Below are 17,066 nucleotides of genomic sequence, written 5' to 3' on the forward strand. Positions count from 1 at the left end.
ATAATGTCTGGAAGACTTATATTGCTTGGTGTGAAGCCAGAAAATGGCATCCTTGGAAATAAGTGATTGGGAGAATTCTCTTTTCTACAGTCGGCTGTGGAAATCAGATTGGCTTTGAGTCCAAAGGCCCTTAGCCTCCCATTCACTGATCAGGGCCTTTATACAGGAGGTAACTCATTTGCTTCCCCCCACATTGTGTCACCTTTGTGTCCTTGGGACTTAAATTTGATGCTATCTATGTTACAGAAACAACCATTTGAGCCTATCAAGGAAATTTCATTAGTCTTGCTGTCACGCAAGCTAGCCTTCCTGATGGCCTTGGCTAGAAGGGTGTCGGTCTTGGTTGCCCCTTCGTGCAGGGAACCATACTTGATACTTCACCACGACAGGGTGCTGTAGGCCTTTCATTTAAATCAGGACATTGTTTTACCTTCTTTTTTCTCTCAGCCTCGTTCGGCGGAAGAGAAACAACTGCATTCCTTGGATGTAGTGTGAGCAGAGTTTTCGTCTAGATCTGCGGCTATTCGAGGATCAGACTCCTTTTTTGTTTTACTAGAATGACCCAAGAAGGGGCAAGCGGCTTCCATTGCCAATTGGTCATTCAGGCCTATGGTCTGAAACGTAGGGCTCCTCCCTTCAGGTTGAGAGCTCATTCTACCAGGGGTGTAGGAACCTCCTGGGCTTTTCCCATCAGGTATCTGTGGCTCAGATTTGTAAGGCTGCTACCTGGTCTTCAGCGCATACTTTCACAAAATGTTATCAAGTGGATGTTCGAGCAGTCAAGGATTCAGCTTTCGGCCACAGTGTACTGCGGGCTGCCATATAGGTCTGATGGCTATTGTTTTGGCAGGGAGTGTTCCTCCCCTCAAGGCTATTGCTCTGGGGCATCCCAGTAAGTAAGGAACAATTAGCCTCACTCTGTGTCCCGTGATGTATGATTAGGATTTTTTTCGTCATACCTGTAAAATCCTTTTCTTTGAGTATATCACGGGACACAGAGGTTCCTTCCCACTTTTTGAGGATTAAGTACTTGCTACAAAACTGAAATACTTCCTGTATGGGAGGGGTTATGTAGAGATCACTTCCTGTCCAAAGACCTTTTGGTCTACCAGTGTCCATTCAGCTGGAGACCCAGTAAGTGAGGAATAATGGTCTTACTCTGTGTCCCGTGATGTACTCAAAGAATTTTACAGGTAAGTATTTTTTTGTGGCCTGTAGGCAATTTTGGTTTGCTTTGATGATGCCCACCACACAGTTTATTGCTTTCGGATGTCTAATGATCTATAAATTAGTCATGTGTCCTGTTCTGTAAGATTAAGATAAAAGGGTTGGGAAAGGGAGGGGTGGATGAGATCTGTGGACTTACATATGGCTGTTGAATGTTCAATCTTGAAATACTGGTTGTCTTACAACCTTTTGCTTGGAGCTAAAGGACTTTTGTAACATAAAACATTAAATGTAATTGACTGTTTTTGCTTTCAGATGAGAAACATAGGCTCCTAAGTCAGGTTGTCCGACCCCAAGAGTCTCGTGCTCTAAGCCCTGCACATGTATCGGAAGAAAGACCGGCTCGCTGGAAGGAAGATGAACGCAAATCTGACCGAAAAGAAGGTTCCAGGCGTTATGAGGAGCCAGAAGTTAAAGAGCGAGTATCCGCTTCAGAAAAACAAAGAGAGCAATTAGTAGATGCTGATATCTCAAAGACAAAAGACATTGATAACCCAGTGCAACATAAGCAAGAAGAAAGAGAGGTTTCTGATAAACTGCATGATGACAAAACCAAGAAGAAAATGCTAAAGAAAACTGTAAAGAAGAAAAAAGATGAAGAAATTTTAGTTGAAAAAATTGTGACTGAATCTCCACAAGAAGAAGTAAAAGTTTTTTCACCCAAGAAGGCCATTAAAAAGAAGAATCTGGAGAAGAAGCGAAAGAAGGGTGATTCTGATGTCTCTGATGAAGAACTCGCTGTACAACTCAATAAGAAAAAGAAGGGCCCCAGGACACCACCAGCTATAGTGGCTCCAGTTCCTACAGCAGCAGCTTTAAAAGAGGAACTTCCTGAGGTATTGCCAGAAAAGATGACGGTTGAACCAACCCAAACCACATTCAGTGACTGGTCAGATGAGGATGTACCTGACAAAGGTGAAGCTTTCATTCCAGATAGAAACACAGAAGAGCCAATTAAAAAGCCAGTAAAACTCAAAGTGGAGAAAGAAGATCCCAGACTTACAGCTGTGGATGAACCACCTAGTCGTAAGCTTCCTGAACAGAAACGTAGCAGTAGCATATCTAGTAACCAGAGTCGTACCTCCGGTCGTATCCGATCTCCGTCTATTGACTCGGTTCACCGCAGTGGAGATGATCCGGTTGCTAGAAGGAAAATGTTACACGGAGGCTCCAAAGACCGAGAACGAACTAAAAATAATGAGCCCTCTGGTGAACGCAAGTCTAGAATTGATCAGCTGAAAAGGGGAGAACCTAGTCGCAGCACTTCATCAGGTAGACTCCTTATTTCTTTAACTATTTTGTTTAGGTTCTGTAAGATTTCCTTAACTTTTGTTTAGGTGAACAGTCTAGCATTTGTCAGTCAAGCACATCCGATCAGCCTTGTGTATTTCAGTTAATCCTATGGGCTTCAACTTTTAAGGATCATGAAACCATATTCTGACACACAAGGTTAAGAGTTGGCTTGCCACTTAATTCAGAACTGTAATTTTGGTCAGTGGAAGTTTCTAGCTAAATTGCCCACTGGGTTCTAATGCCTTTTTAGGAGTCAAACTTCCTGCTGGAGTTCTAAATTTACCTTTCCCTGCCACTGAGGCTGTGTTGTTTAAGTCCCTAATTATACAGGATGTTTGTGCGTAATTTCTTCCACCTATTCCTGACTAACATACTGGATCTTTGTGTTCTGACCTGTTTTAATATGTAAAACCTGTATGAAATGTGTGTATTTTAAGGAAACATGAGCTTCGAAGTGGTTTTGTCCATACCTTGCATACCTTGTTCTCTTATACAAAGTTAACAGATTGTGTTTTCCCAGTAGATGTATAGAAACTTTTTGGTTCTTGCTAAAATGCTTGTGGTCATTTTCCTGATGTGAAATATTGAATTGTAAAGCTCTAACTTGTGCATTCCACATACAGGACATGCGATCGGGTTGCAGCCACACATCCCAACACGGCATTCAGGTGTGTAGTACCTCACTAGGCCACTAGGGAGAGCATTGCACATGGCAAATAAACTCCATGTGGGCTTTGTAGATAATACATATCTAATACATTGTTTGTTTATTATACCTTTTTAATGTGTATATATGTGACTAAAATAAGAATGCTAAAATATGTTTAAGCAAACAATTTGATATGGATGGCTTAAATGTTAAATTGTGTCTCGAAGGAATGACCAAACTCGTGGCAGAAAACGTGTGCAAATATTTAGAATAACGTATTTGAACTCTAATAGGTGTATTTTAATTACTACTAACATCTGCACTGGCTTTGATCAGAAAAGAAAAAAGAATTTGGTCAGTGGCAGTGAATTTTTACAGTTTTAAAAAGCTATATGAGGGTGCAGTTATGTTACAGCAGAGCATGTAAAAATAAAGCAGTGTGGTTTTACACTCCGATTTAGCCATGGTTGGACTGTTAAGGCTCGTACACACTAAGAAAATTGGGCAAACGTTTTCATCCGAGGAACGATCGTACAAATTTCTGTCAGCCGATTCCGACCTTCTGAACAAAAATTTCCGAAGGGACAAACCACAAAAATGTTCTCGTACGGAAACAGAATGAACGATTTTCATTTAATGCATACCGTTTTTGTACGTGAAAAATCTGAAATGTAAGACTGGGCATGATCAGAAACCAAAAACAAAAAAACCTTTGCCATACAAGAATTTTTGTACATAATTTCCTTCGTCGGTTCTGACTTGCTGTAAAACTACGAAAATCGGAAGATTGTTAGCCTGATTTTCTTAGTGTGTGCCCCACTTGAACCCAAAAATATAGAAATTTCTCATTTTTGGACTTGGAAAGTCTTTAACCTTCTGGTTATACTGCCACTTGTAGGCCAGCCCAGGATCACCTCTCCGACAAACTTCATGCCTCAGTGTATTGCTAGTCTCATAGGGGAATGTGTATCTTTTCAACTCTGTTGTGTTTAAAGACTAACCTATTGTCTTTATTGTACAGAACACAGGCTGAATATTCATAGACTGTGGGTTATAGACTGGTACATTTGCCCCTCCCCCTTCCTTAATGCTACCCCACTCTGTGAGCCCTCAGTTTCTTCCTAGTGTCCGAAGGTGTTTAACCTCTTCTGCTTTACAGATAAATCACTCTTGGCTTAAAGTGATTGTAAACAATCACCTTGTAAAACAACCCATTCAGTTTAAAATAGAAATGAAAGGCAAAATATTTTCATATAGATATATAAAAATTTTTTTTTTTTTTCCCCCCAGTTTTCTTTTACAAGTGAGCATACCGAGTTCCCAGCACAGCTGGAGCACTGACCACATTTTGCTCTCCTGCTTAGTGTGGTCAGTTTTTTTAATAGGTAAGCAAGGGGGCTAGCAGGATCACCAGGGATTTCACATAAAGGAAGCAATAAAAAAAAAGATATATGCTCATACAAGTACGTGGTACAGCAGGCACATATCAGGAATATGAAGTGTTGGGGTGACACACTCTTTAGCTTAATTTATCTTCAGATTACTCAATCAACTCTTCACTGTCTTGTAATACAGCAGTAGAAGCAGTGAATCCTGATAGGTTCAACCTCAGTAAAAACCTTTGGACCTATCCTGTAAGGACGACATTTAAGTTACTTCAGCCCTGGAAGGATTTACCCCCTTCCTGACCAGAGCACTTTTTGCAATACAGCACCGCGTCGCTTTAACTGACAATTGTGCGATGTTGCACCCAAATAAAATTGACGCCCTTTTTTTCCCACAAATAGAGCTTTCTTTTGGTGGTATTTGATCACCTCTGCGTTTTTAATTTTTTGCGCTATAAGCAAAAAAAAGAGCGACAATTTTGAAAAAAAAGCTATACTTTTTGCTATAATATCCCATATATATATATATATATATATATATATATATATATATATATATATATATATATATATATATATATATTTCTTTCTCAGTTTAGGCCGATATGTGTTCTGCATATTTTTGGTAAAAAAATTGCAATAAGCATATATTTATTGGTTTGCGCACAAGTTATAGCGTCTACAAAATAGGGGATAGATTTATGACATTATTATTTTTTTTTTATTAGTAACGGCGGCGATCTGCGAATTTTATTTATTTATTTTTTTTTAATTGTGACTGCGACATTATGGCGGACACATCGGACACTTTTGATACTATTTTGGGACCATTGTCATTCATACAGCGATCAGTGCTATAAAAATGCACTGATTACTGTGTAAATTACACTGGCAGGGCAGGGGTTAAACACTAGGGGGCGATGAAGGTGTTAAGTGTGTCCTAGGGAGTGATTCTAACTGGGGGGGGATTGTCTCACTAGAACATGACAGAGATCACTGCTCCCGATGACAGGGAGCAGTAGATCTGTCATGTTGCTAGGCAGAACAGGGAAATGCCTTGTTTACATAGGCATCTCCCCGTTCTGTCGCTCCGTGACACGATCGCGGGCCCCCCGGCAGACATCGAGTCCCCTGGACCCGCAGGCACGCTCACAGAGCAGGTGGATTGTGCGTGCCCACAATGCCGCGATTTTAAATTTGTACCTGTACACCCATTTGCCCAGTCATGCCATTGTGCCAGCGTATATCGCCGTGCGCTGGTCAGCAAGGGGCTAATAGTGTTTTGGGCAATGGATCCTGCGTGGACGCTCTCACTGGCACTTTGTGCAATGCAAGCCGCATGGTGATATACAGGTCCAGGGCCATGTTTCATCCCTAAAGACCCCTCTAGGGGTGTGTCCAACATGATGCATGAATCCTGGAATCCGATACAGGGACCAGTGATGAGGACAGGGTCACCCTGTTGTATCCCTGACCTTTTACTGTAAAAACTGGGACTGTTATTGTTTTCACTTTACTGTATAAACTGTTCAAACTTACTGCTTAGTCTCAGGTGGATGACCAGGTGTTACCTCACACTGCAGGTTGCACACCCACTGCCACTTCCTCCTAGTGCCTCTTTCTTGGTACTTGGGTGCTTCCTCCTGCTCTTTTGCCATGAGTACTTCTCTACATACTGCTTTGTACTCCCTCTCGGACACACTTAACCCCATTTCCGCACCCTACTCTGGTACTTCCTCATAGCAAAGTACCCCCACCCATAGGAATGGTGGAAACCAGGCAAAATTGGAGCCACAGCAATCCCTCTCCAGGGTGCAGAATTAGCATACTTCTTTTCCAGCTCAGTCGGAGCCTGATATGCTCAGCCTAGAAGAGACAAAGGAATGAACAGGACACCAGTGCCAGAGGTGGTGTTTAGATGAGGCCACTGAAAATTTCTCACCTTAAGGCTCCTGTGCATTTGATATTATGGCTTCATGCAATGTGCTTGCCAACATGGATATGCTCACCTCTGCTGTTCACAAAAGTCTTTGCGTTGTTAAATCTCCGTCTCACCATGCGCCTTTGTGTACAAAGAGACCTGCTAAATCCAAATAGGCATTTCCTATTCTTTTTGCTTTCAGAAAATATGTTTGGGGGTTTTATGTAATCTTCAGGCCTAAAACGATTTTAAATATTTGTGCAAAAATTTCAAAAACTGCTGTCAGCGAAAAGGTTAAAGGTCTCTTTTTACAAACAGGCCCAGCTGTGCAGCCAGCCATTGCTGCAATGTCTGTCTGTCAAACAGCAACAAACTGGACTAGGCGCAGTGATGGCTAACTTTGGCAACCCAGATGTTTTGAAACTACATCTCCCATGATGCTCAACTAAACTGCAGAGTGCGTGAGCATCATGGGAAATGTAGTTCCTAAACATTTGGGATGCCAAGGTTCACCATCACTGGGGCAATCGACAAAATCCTGAATTCCTGGACCGTGCTTTAACTGAGCAATTAGCAGTTATGTGCTGTTTTGTGCTCTTTTGTGTGTATGCTCTAGAACAAGAAATTACACATTTCCAGAATAGCTCTGATTTCTATTTATATGCGCATATGCCCTTTGAAGGAAGATGTCTCTCCAGTGAGGAACTTGGCACTTCTGGTCATCCATATAGTGAGCAAGATTTGGTAGTCTGAGAGTTCTTGTTGATCAACATCTTGGAACTTTAGGTGGTTTGGCTGTCTTTGCAGCTTCGTACTGTCCTTCTGGAGAATCATTCAATTCCAAATTCAGTCAGACAACACCATAGCGCTGCCAAACAGCCATCAGGGAGGAAATTGAAGTCTCGCCCACAGTAAGACCCCAGATCCTGTCCTGGCAGAACGTCACATTCTAGCCTAGACAGCTGTGAACGTCTCAGGGATAGAAAAGTGGAAGGCAGACTCCTCAGAACGCATCTCCTAGACTCTGAGTTTTTCGTACATTCTCAGGTACTCTGGACCTGTTTTGTCGGTGGGGGATGCTGGATGGACTTCTTGCCTTTTTTAAGTTCAAAATCAATCTAGACACGTTTATTTCCAGGGATACTCTAGTAGAAGTAGTTGATGCTTTGGTGGCTTTGTGGATTTTGTACACCCTATACGATTACTTTCCTGCCCTGAAACGTCGGCCTTGTCTGCTTTTCTTGATTTTAGATTAAGGGCATTTTGATCCCTATTGCTTCTGACTGGCCCAGGCAGGTGCAGTACACTGATCTGGTAAGCCTCTGGCAGATTCTCTGCGGACACTGTGAGATTGTCAGGATCTTTTGTTCCAAGAACCAGTTTGCCATCCTGTGTGCTGGAAATGTTTTCAATCGATCTCAATATACATATCAGTAACAAATAATCGTCCATTTTATCAACCAAAAAAGTGTATAGTAGTGCACACAATGTATTGCAAATCCTAATTATTTTTTTTAATAGGCTAACCTGCGTGCTGGAAATTTAACATGCAGATTCAATATGCACCAATATTAAAGTGAATGTAAACCTTCACATATACCCAGTGAAGTGAACAGCCTCAGATGATACACGGGGATGAAATAAATCTTCCTACATATGTTTTACATGTATATCTGCTGTCTTCAACTATATATATCCTTTAGAAAGTGCACATCGTGTTACTGATTTTCTCTTCCTGGTTAAGACTGCGTAGAAGCCTAGGCATACAGCCAAGACAGCTGATTGGATTGGAGGAAAGGCACACACCCCCTCTCCTCATAGGTAGAGACTTTACGCTTCGTTCAGCTCTGTGCTAATCTATTTATAGCAACCTCCCTAACACAAACCTCTGGCTGCTTTTATCACGGTGAATTGTCAGGCTGATAACAGAAGAACGCAGCAGGAGACGGCTACGGGACATAGTGCTTTGAAGAAAGATAAAACACTGCAGATATATGTGCCCAGCTCAAATTTCGTGAAACGGGTTTACATCCACTTTACCTACTTGCCTAAGGGGCCAATTCTGACACTTCTCTCCTACATGTCATAATTTTTTTCATAGAAAATTACTCAGAACCCCCAAACATTATATATGTTTTTTTAGCAGAGACCTTAGGTAATATGCAACTTTTTATCTCACACTATTTGCACAGCAATTTTTCAAACACATTTTTAAAAAATTAAAAATGCATTAAAAAAAACAAAACTGTAAAGTTACCCCAATTCTTTTACTTAATGTGAAAGATGTTAGGTTGAGTAAATAGATGCCTAACATGTCACGCTTTAAAATTGCGCACACTTGTGGAATGGCGCCAAACGTGAGTACTTCAAAATCCCCATAGGCGAAGCTTTAAAATTTTTTACAGGTTACCTGTTTAGAGTTAGAGGAGGTCTTACGCTAGAATTATTGCTCTCGCTCTAACGTTGGCGGCAATACCTTAATACCTTGCATGTGGATATATATATATATATATATATATATATATATATATATATATATATGTATATATATATATATATATATATATATATATAATTCAGATCACTTTTATTCCTATTACAAGAAATGTAAACATCCCTTGTAATAGGAATGTCATGACAGGTCCTCTTCACAGTGAGATCTGGGGTCTATAAGTCCCCAGATCTCACCTCTAGGCTTGGAAGCCTGAAATAAAAAAATAAATCTCAGCTTCCCAGCCGAGGCGGCAGCATTTTTTCGACTGCCGAGGCCAGGTATGATGTCATAACATCGCGCCTGGCCTCCGCACAATCATAGAGACTTCGGTGACCTTCTAGCCCGCCTGAAATCTCCATTGTCAACATCCGGCGACGGTTGGTTCTTTCTCTGACTCACCGATTGCACGGGTGAGTCGGTAGAAGCACCGGAGGGCGGCAGGAGGGGAGGCGTCCTCTCCCGCCACCTGTAAGAATGATCAAGCGGCTGAACAGCCGCTATGATTGTTCTTGCGGTGAAGACAATCGCCGGCTCTAAAAAGATATCTGAATGATGCCCCCACTCAAAGTCTGTGACGTCATATGACGGGTGGGCGGGAAGTGGTTAAAGTGATACTAAAGAGAACAGTGGTTATTTGCCAGAATTCATTCACATAAATCATATGTATCTTGCCACTTTTTATTTTTAATCCCCTAAGTACCTTACTCCTGCAATATTGTTGTGTGGTCACATGATCTTTTCCTGTTCTTTGGCTTCTGCAATGAGAGGTCTTTGAGAGGGGCTCTTCTATGCTGATATTCGTACTCTACGATGTGAATCTGTGTCTGGCCAGCCCTGATTGGTGCACAAAGAAACAATTTCAGAAAAACAATTTAAAATAATTATAGATATCAAAAACCTGTTTTATAGTTTCCAATAAATCTTTATTGAATATCAAATGTGTATGTTTTGTGCGTTAATATGGTGTAGGCAGAGTCAAAGATGATTGAAACTAGCTTTAATTGTGGTCAGACAGCATCTGCATCCAAGGCTTTTTACTTTTACAGGTATTGGCAAATACATTTGATATATTATATTTAATACTGCTTTATATTAATCCCTTCCCACTGAGCGTACGCAGATATGCGTACTCTGCTTTCCGGGGTTATACCGGGATGATACCCGCAGCTGCAGGCATCATTCCGGTACTGTTTTTTACAGCGGGCGATCGGCTTTCCTGGGTATAACAACCGATGCGGCTAAAAGCCGCTTGGCTGTTATACCAGAGCAGCGGGAGGGGACGGTCCCGTTCGATCAGGAGGCCCGGTGACCAATTGGCTGCCTCCGGCGGCTGGGGGCGGGCTGGAACGAAGCTGTGGGCGGCTTCATTCCAGCCTTCTAATTGTAAACACGGAAGCGACGTCATGACGTCACTTCCCGTTTACTCGGAAGTGATTTTAAAAAAATAAACGGCGATCTGAACACTTTGAAGTGCAAAGAAGGGATCAGGGGTCTTTTAGACCCCCCGATCCCTCCATAAAGAGTACCTGTCACCACCTATTACTGTCACAAGGGATGTTTACATCCCTTGTGACAGCAATATAAGTCATCAAATTTTTTTTTTTTAACACAATTTATAAATATAAAAATAAATAAAATAAGAAAAACATTTTTTTTAAAGCGCCCCCGTCCCCGTGAGCTCGCGCAGCAAAGAAAACTCATACGGAAGTCGCGCCCGCATATGTAAACGGTGTTCAAATCACACATGTGAGCTATCGCTGCAATCGTCAGAGCGAGAGCAATAATTCTAGCACTAGACCTCCTCTGTAACTTTAACCTGGTAACCATAAAAAAAATTTAAAGCGTTGCCTATGGAAATTCTTAGGTACCGTAGTTTGTCGCCATTCCACGAGTGCGTGCAATTTTAAAGCATGACATGTTTGGTATCTATTTACTCGGCGTAACATCATCTTTCACATTATAGAAAAAAATTGGGGTGCCTTTACTGTTTGTTTTTTTTAAATTCATGAAAGTGTCTCTTTTCCCAAAAATTTGCGTTTAAAACGCCGCTGCACAAATACCGTGTGATATAAAATATTGCAACAATCTCCATTTTATTCTCTAGATTCTCTGCTAAAATATATATATATATATATATATATATATATATATATATATATATATATATATATATATATGTATATGTGTTTGGGGGTTCTAAGTAATTTTCTAGTAAAAAAAATACGGATTTTAACTTGTAAACACCAAATTTCAAAAATAGGCTTAGTCATGAAAGGGTTAAAACTAAGTGTTTTGTGAGTCTTGGTGAATGTAATCAGCATACTATATCCCGCCCCCCATAGTGTTTAGCAACAGGTGGAAATGAAGGAGCAGGGAGGGGGTTGTCATTTACCACTGTGTGTATGCCCATATGTGTGACTATAGTGATGTGGGCTGCACAGATAAGAAAAAAAGAGTAAAATAAGAGCTTAGAAGGGAACGGAAATTGAGTGTGCTCCGTAGAGGACACAACCTGGTCTACACAATCTCAGATTGCAGTGGGGACACAGGGAAGATGGGAGACACAGCTGAAGGCAGAATCAACTAGACGTATTTCACACTTCACAAAATGAATACTTTAGTGACTTTGGGAGTATTAACACTCAGCAAGTGTCTACCATGTATAGCAGTTCCACTTTAGTGACGCCTCCATGATTAAAGGAGATTAGTGGTAGAGGGCGTAGAATTCACAATCTTGGAAGGGCTCCCTGTCACCATGGGTTAGTGAATATTAGATGCTCCCATATTGTGAACACCAAAGTGGACAACTAAACATGTCCAATACTTTGCTAATATCTGTGCATATTGAAGCTGCATGTTCAAAAATTTTCCTGCAAGCAGTTTTTTTTTTTTATAGATTTCAATCTTTTTATTCAGTTTTGCAAAATTAGTAGTACAAGCGCACAATTAGGAAGGGGATTGTACCGAACTTACACTACAGAAGCTCAAGTTTGGCACAATCATATTGTATTTGTGTGATAAACCAGGCACTTAAGGGTTAAAAGTTATTAGAGATGGCCCCTCTAGGGCAATAATTTTCTAGTGGGTAGTAAAAGGGGAAAAAAAGTGGGGTGGGAGATCAACCCCCTAGTTCGAATTCCATTGTTGCTCCAAACTGGATGAAAGAGCCAGGAGAAAACTGGCCAGAGGCTACCAAGAGGCCTACAGCAACTTTGAAGCAGTTGCAGGTATTTATGACAGAGTGGTCATTGTGTGTATGTAACAACAATATCACACATTTTCCACAAATGTGGCTTGTAAGGCAGGGTTGCAAGAAAAAAGCTACTCAAAGGCCACTTGCAGTCACAAATGAGCTTTGCGAAAACACACCTTGAAGATCCTGAGGATACATGGAAAAGGTCTTCTGGTCAGATGTGACTAAGATTGAATTATTTGGCCTCAACACCAAACGATATGTCTGGTGGAAATCCAATACAGCTCACCATCCAAATACCACTTCCATGCTTTACTGTAGGAATGGTGTTAATATCCTGGTATGGGGGTGTTTTTCTGCAGCAGGGACTAGAGCACTTGTCAGAATAGAAGAACAATGGGGCAAAATACCATCAAATTCTTTAGGAAATTCTGCTGCTCTCTGCCAGAAAGTTGTTAATATGAAGGTTTACCTTCCAACATAACTGACCCAAAGCACACAGCAAAAATGACCACACAGTGGAGAAAAAGATGAATGTCTTTGCATGGTCCAGTCAGAGCCCAGACTTAAACCCCATTGGAAATCGGTGGAATGACTTGAAGACTGCAGTCCACAAACGGTCACCATCAAATTTAACTGAATTTGTCAAACTTATAAATAAACCTCTGCACAGTTATCCCCTATTATATAGAGTACACAAATAAAACCTAATGGTGAACTGCGGCTTGCGCGGTTATGTGTTTTAACACCACCAAACTCAAGTTTATACAGTGGGTATAGAAAAGAATCACCCGCCTTTAGAACAATCACATTTTGTTGCTTTGCAGCCTGAAATGAAGACACACATTTTTTGTTTTATCCAGCTGTATTTACTCCGTGCAACTTACAACACCAACATGTCAGAAAAAAATAACAAAAATTGAAGAAAAAAAAATCTGAGTTGGAAAAAGGATCACCCCCTTGTGTCAGTATTTTCTTGAACCACCTTTTGCTTTAATTACAGCCTTTAGTCTGTTGGGATATGTCTCTACTAACTTTGCACATCTAGATTTTGCAGTATTTGCACACTCGTCTTTGCAGAACTGCTCAAATTCAGTTAATTTTTTTTTTATATTCTATTGAGGGACACAGGTCTCGACCTTCTATGTACATGTTCATGCTCTTGGTGGCTTTACTACAAAACTGAGGAATGCTGGTAGTAGAGTTATCGTGGCCTGGCCTACAAGTTTGCCTTTCTCCGATCCTCCTCTAGGCGACAGCATAACACAAGACCACCTGTGAACATCAAGAGAAGGGGGACACATGGATGCAACATGCTCTTAATGGGGTTTTGAATTGCATTAGTAGCTCTAGCTATGTTTTTGAAAAGGGGTCAGGTGATGCAGATATGACACCTTTCAGTGCACAATCGAATCTTATTGTAACCTTTTTCCCCAAGATCTTGGAACTAAAATAGTATTCATGATGACTATCCAGTAATCATTTTAGGATGATAATTGTAATGCATAAAGTTTAAGTCAATCTGTTAAATCTAAAGAAAGGTACGTACCTCCCCTAAACCATTGTAGTGTTTTTTTTTTTTTTGTTTTCTTAATGCATTTTCATTTGGAAATCAAGTTTAATGTTTGTATATCTCTTTTCTGTGTTATAAAACTTGTTTTAGGTGGTTTCCATTTTTTGCACTCTTCACATTTGTTAACTGATGTTTAACTCCTTCCTCACACAGGTCTGCACGGTTTAGATTGGGAGTCGTATTAGCATACCGTTTGGCACATATTAATGGGTTCAGATCAGCCTTTAACTAATGGAGTGAGAATGCAGCCCCTTTGCACAGACTTTGTCATTTGTTTCCCAGAGTGATATGCCAGTTGTGTTGGATCTAAAATTAAGTATTGTGTATTTTGTTTTATAGATGGCAGGGATTCTAGAAGTCATAGCTCGCGAAGAAGTTCACCCGATTCTGATCGTCAGGTACATTCAAGATCTGGATCTTTTGACAGCCGAGAAAGAGCCCCTGACAGAGATCGATTTGAGCATGATCGGGACAGGGACCGTGATAAGGATCGTGAAAGGAGAGATGTTAGGCCACGAGAGTGGGATAGAGAAGCCGATAAAGACTGGCTAAGAAATAGAGAGCGAGATCGAATAAGAGATCGGGATAGAGACCGAGAAAGAGACAGAAGGCGAGACATGGAAAGAGAGCGGGAGAAAATTATTCCTGATAATATGGAGAAAGAGAGAACTAAACTTGCTGATGTCCCCACAACAACCGAGCAGAAACGAAGTGACACAAAAGAGAGAGACAATGATAAAGGCTATGAGGCTTCCAGCCGAAACAACTCCTCTCTGGACAGAGACACTGAAAATGTGCAAGATGTGATCACTAACCGTAAAACAGAAAAAACTGAAAATTTTGAAGGTAAGTTCAAATATCGATCTAAGAGATTGCAGGGACATATTTAACCAGAAGGCTTACCCCACTTCATGCCCAGGCCATTTTATGGCACTGCGTTTAACCACTTAAGGACCGAGCCTCTTTCTGAGATTTGTTGTTTACAAGTTAAAAACAGGTTTTTTTTGCTACAAAAATTACTTCGAACCCCCAAACATTATACATTTTTTTTTTCGAACACCCTAGAGAAAAAAATGGCGGTGGTTGCAATACTTTGTCACACCGTATTTGATCAGCGGTTTTTACAAGCGCACTCTTTTTTTGGAAAAAATACTTTTTTGAATTAAAAAATAAGACAACAGTAAAGTTAGCACAATTTTTTTTTATATTGTGAAAGATAATGTTATGCCGAGTAAATTGATACCCAACATGTCACGCTTAAAAATTGTGCCCGCTCGTGGAATGTTGACAAACTTTTACCCTTAAAAATCTCCATAGGCGACGTTTAAAAAATTCTACAGGTTGCATGTTTTAAGTTACAGAGGGAGGTCTAGGGCTAGAATTTTTGCTCTTGCTCTACTGATCGCGGCGATACCTCACATGTGTGGTTTGAACACCGTTTTCATATGCGGGCGCTACTCACCTATGCGTTCGGTTCTGCATGTGAGCTCGTCGGAACGGGGCGCGTTTATAAAAAAAAAAGGTTTTTTATTTATTTTACCTTTTAATTTTTTATTTTTACACTGTTTAAAAAAAAAAAAAAAATTGTCACTTGTAATAGAAAAAAGCATGACAGGACCTCTTAAATATGAGATCTGGGGTCAAAAAGACCTCAGATCTCATATTTAGACTAAAATGCAATAATAAAAAAAAAAAAAAATTGTCATTTAAAAAAATGATTTAAAAAAAATGGCCCTTTAAGAGCTGTGGGCGGAAGTGAGGTTATGACGTTGCTTCCGCCCAGCTATTGTATGGAGACGGGTGGGGGCCATCTTCCCCTCACTCGTCTCCATACCTAGTTACTGAGAGGATCGCGGCGGGAGGGGGGCCCTCTCCCGCCACCGATAAAAGTGATCTTGCGAATCCGCCGCAGAGACCACTTTTATCTTGTAGCGGGCTGCCCGCTGAAGACGAGGATACCAAGGTTATGGCAACTAGCTTCTGCCATAACAACTATATCCTCCAAACAGCCGCTGTATAATGGCAGTGGGCGGTCCATAAGTGGTTAACTGACAACTGTGCGGTCATGCGACACTGTACACAAATAACATTTTTGCCCTTTTTTCCCCACAAATAGAGCTTTCTTTTGGTGGTATTTGATCACCTCTGCGTTTTTATTTATTTTTTTTTTTTTTTACTATAAACCGACAATTTTGAAGAAAAAAAACTATTTTTTACATTCTGCTATAAAATATACCCAATAAAAAAATGTGTAAAATCTAATTTCTTCATCAATTTAGGCCAATATGTATTCTGCTACTTATTTTTGTTAAAAAAAAAATCCCAATAAGCATATATTGGTTTGTTCAAAAGTTATAGCGTCTACAAACTATGGGCTATTTTATTTACTAGGAATGACAGCGATCAGCGACTTATAGCGGGACTGCGATCATATGGCAGACAAATCTGACACCTAACTTACACTTTTGACACTTTTTGGGGACCAGTGACACTAATACAGTGATCAGTGCTTAAAAATATGCACTGTCACTGTACTAATGACACTGGCAGGGAAGGCGTTAACATTGGGTGATTAAAAGGGTTAAATGTATGCCTAAGCTGTGCTTACTAGCTGTGGGAGAGGTGCTTTGACTAGGGTAAGGCACAGATCTGTGTTTCTGCTTAGCAGAAACACAGGATTAGTACCTTCCCCTCTTACAATGACATAGGCATTGTCGTTCTGCCTCTGTACTGTGTAATCAGTGGGTGCCGGCGGACATAGAGTCCACTGTACCTGCTGCTGAGCTCCCTCTGTGTTTAAGCACAGTGGGACCGGGTCGCCAGCAGTGCGCCCCAGACGTGTCAGATTATGTACTAGATACGTGATCTGGCACAGAGCATCGGCCCTGCTGCAGTAAATGTACATATAGCAGTCTGCAAGCAGTAAAAACGAATGTCATTTAAGTATATGATGATACCTAAAGGATAAGTTCACCTTTACAAAAAAATAAAATAAATGCACTTTTTTTTTTTTTGCAGTTAAAAAAAAATGTGCATTTTACTAAATTTTTTTTGTTAGACGCATGTAATCGTGGGTGTAATACTAATAATAATAGTGTAGCGCTATGTGTGTGTGTGTGTGTGTGTGTATGTGTGTGTGTGTATATATATATATATATATATATATATATATATATATATATATATATATATATATATATATATATATATATATATATATATATATATATATTAATATATTATAAATCTTACGTATATAAACAGTGAATAGAAACCTGATCATCCCTTGCGGGGCAAAATAATATTGCTGTGACACTATGTGATTCAAAAC

General features: G+C 40.4%; 1 protein-coding gene across 6 annotated transcripts in view; it reads left to right on the top strand.

The window, feature by feature from the left end:
• The window catches only part of ZC3H13 (zinc finger CCCH-type containing 13), a 113,253-nt gene that overhangs the window by 54,838 nt on the left and 41,349 nt on the right, over window positions 1–17,066 (top strand). For 4 of the 6 annotated variants that reach the window (XM_073614151.1, XM_073614154.1, XM_073614153.1 and 1 more), the window contains 3 exons: window positions 1,483–2,499; window positions 3,144–3,188; window positions 14,075–14,581. In XM_073614151.1, coding sequence (XP_073470252.1) covers window positions 1,483–2,499; window positions 3,144–3,188; window positions 14,075–14,581 — 1,569 coding nt within the window. The remainder of the gene's footprint in view (window positions 1–1,482; window positions 2,500–3,143; window positions 3,189–14,074; window positions 14,582–17,066) is intronic. The other 2 variants (XM_073614152.1, XM_073614156.1) reach the window with 1 other exon arrangement.

The sequence above is a fragment of the Aquarana catesbeiana genome, linkage group LG02 (assembly GCF_042186555.1).
Source record: "Aquarana catesbeiana isolate 2022-GZ linkage group LG02, ASM4218655v1, whole genome shotgun sequence".
Taxonomy (NCBI): Eukaryota; Metazoa; Chordata; class Amphibia; order Anura; family Ranidae; genus Aquarana; species Aquarana catesbeiana.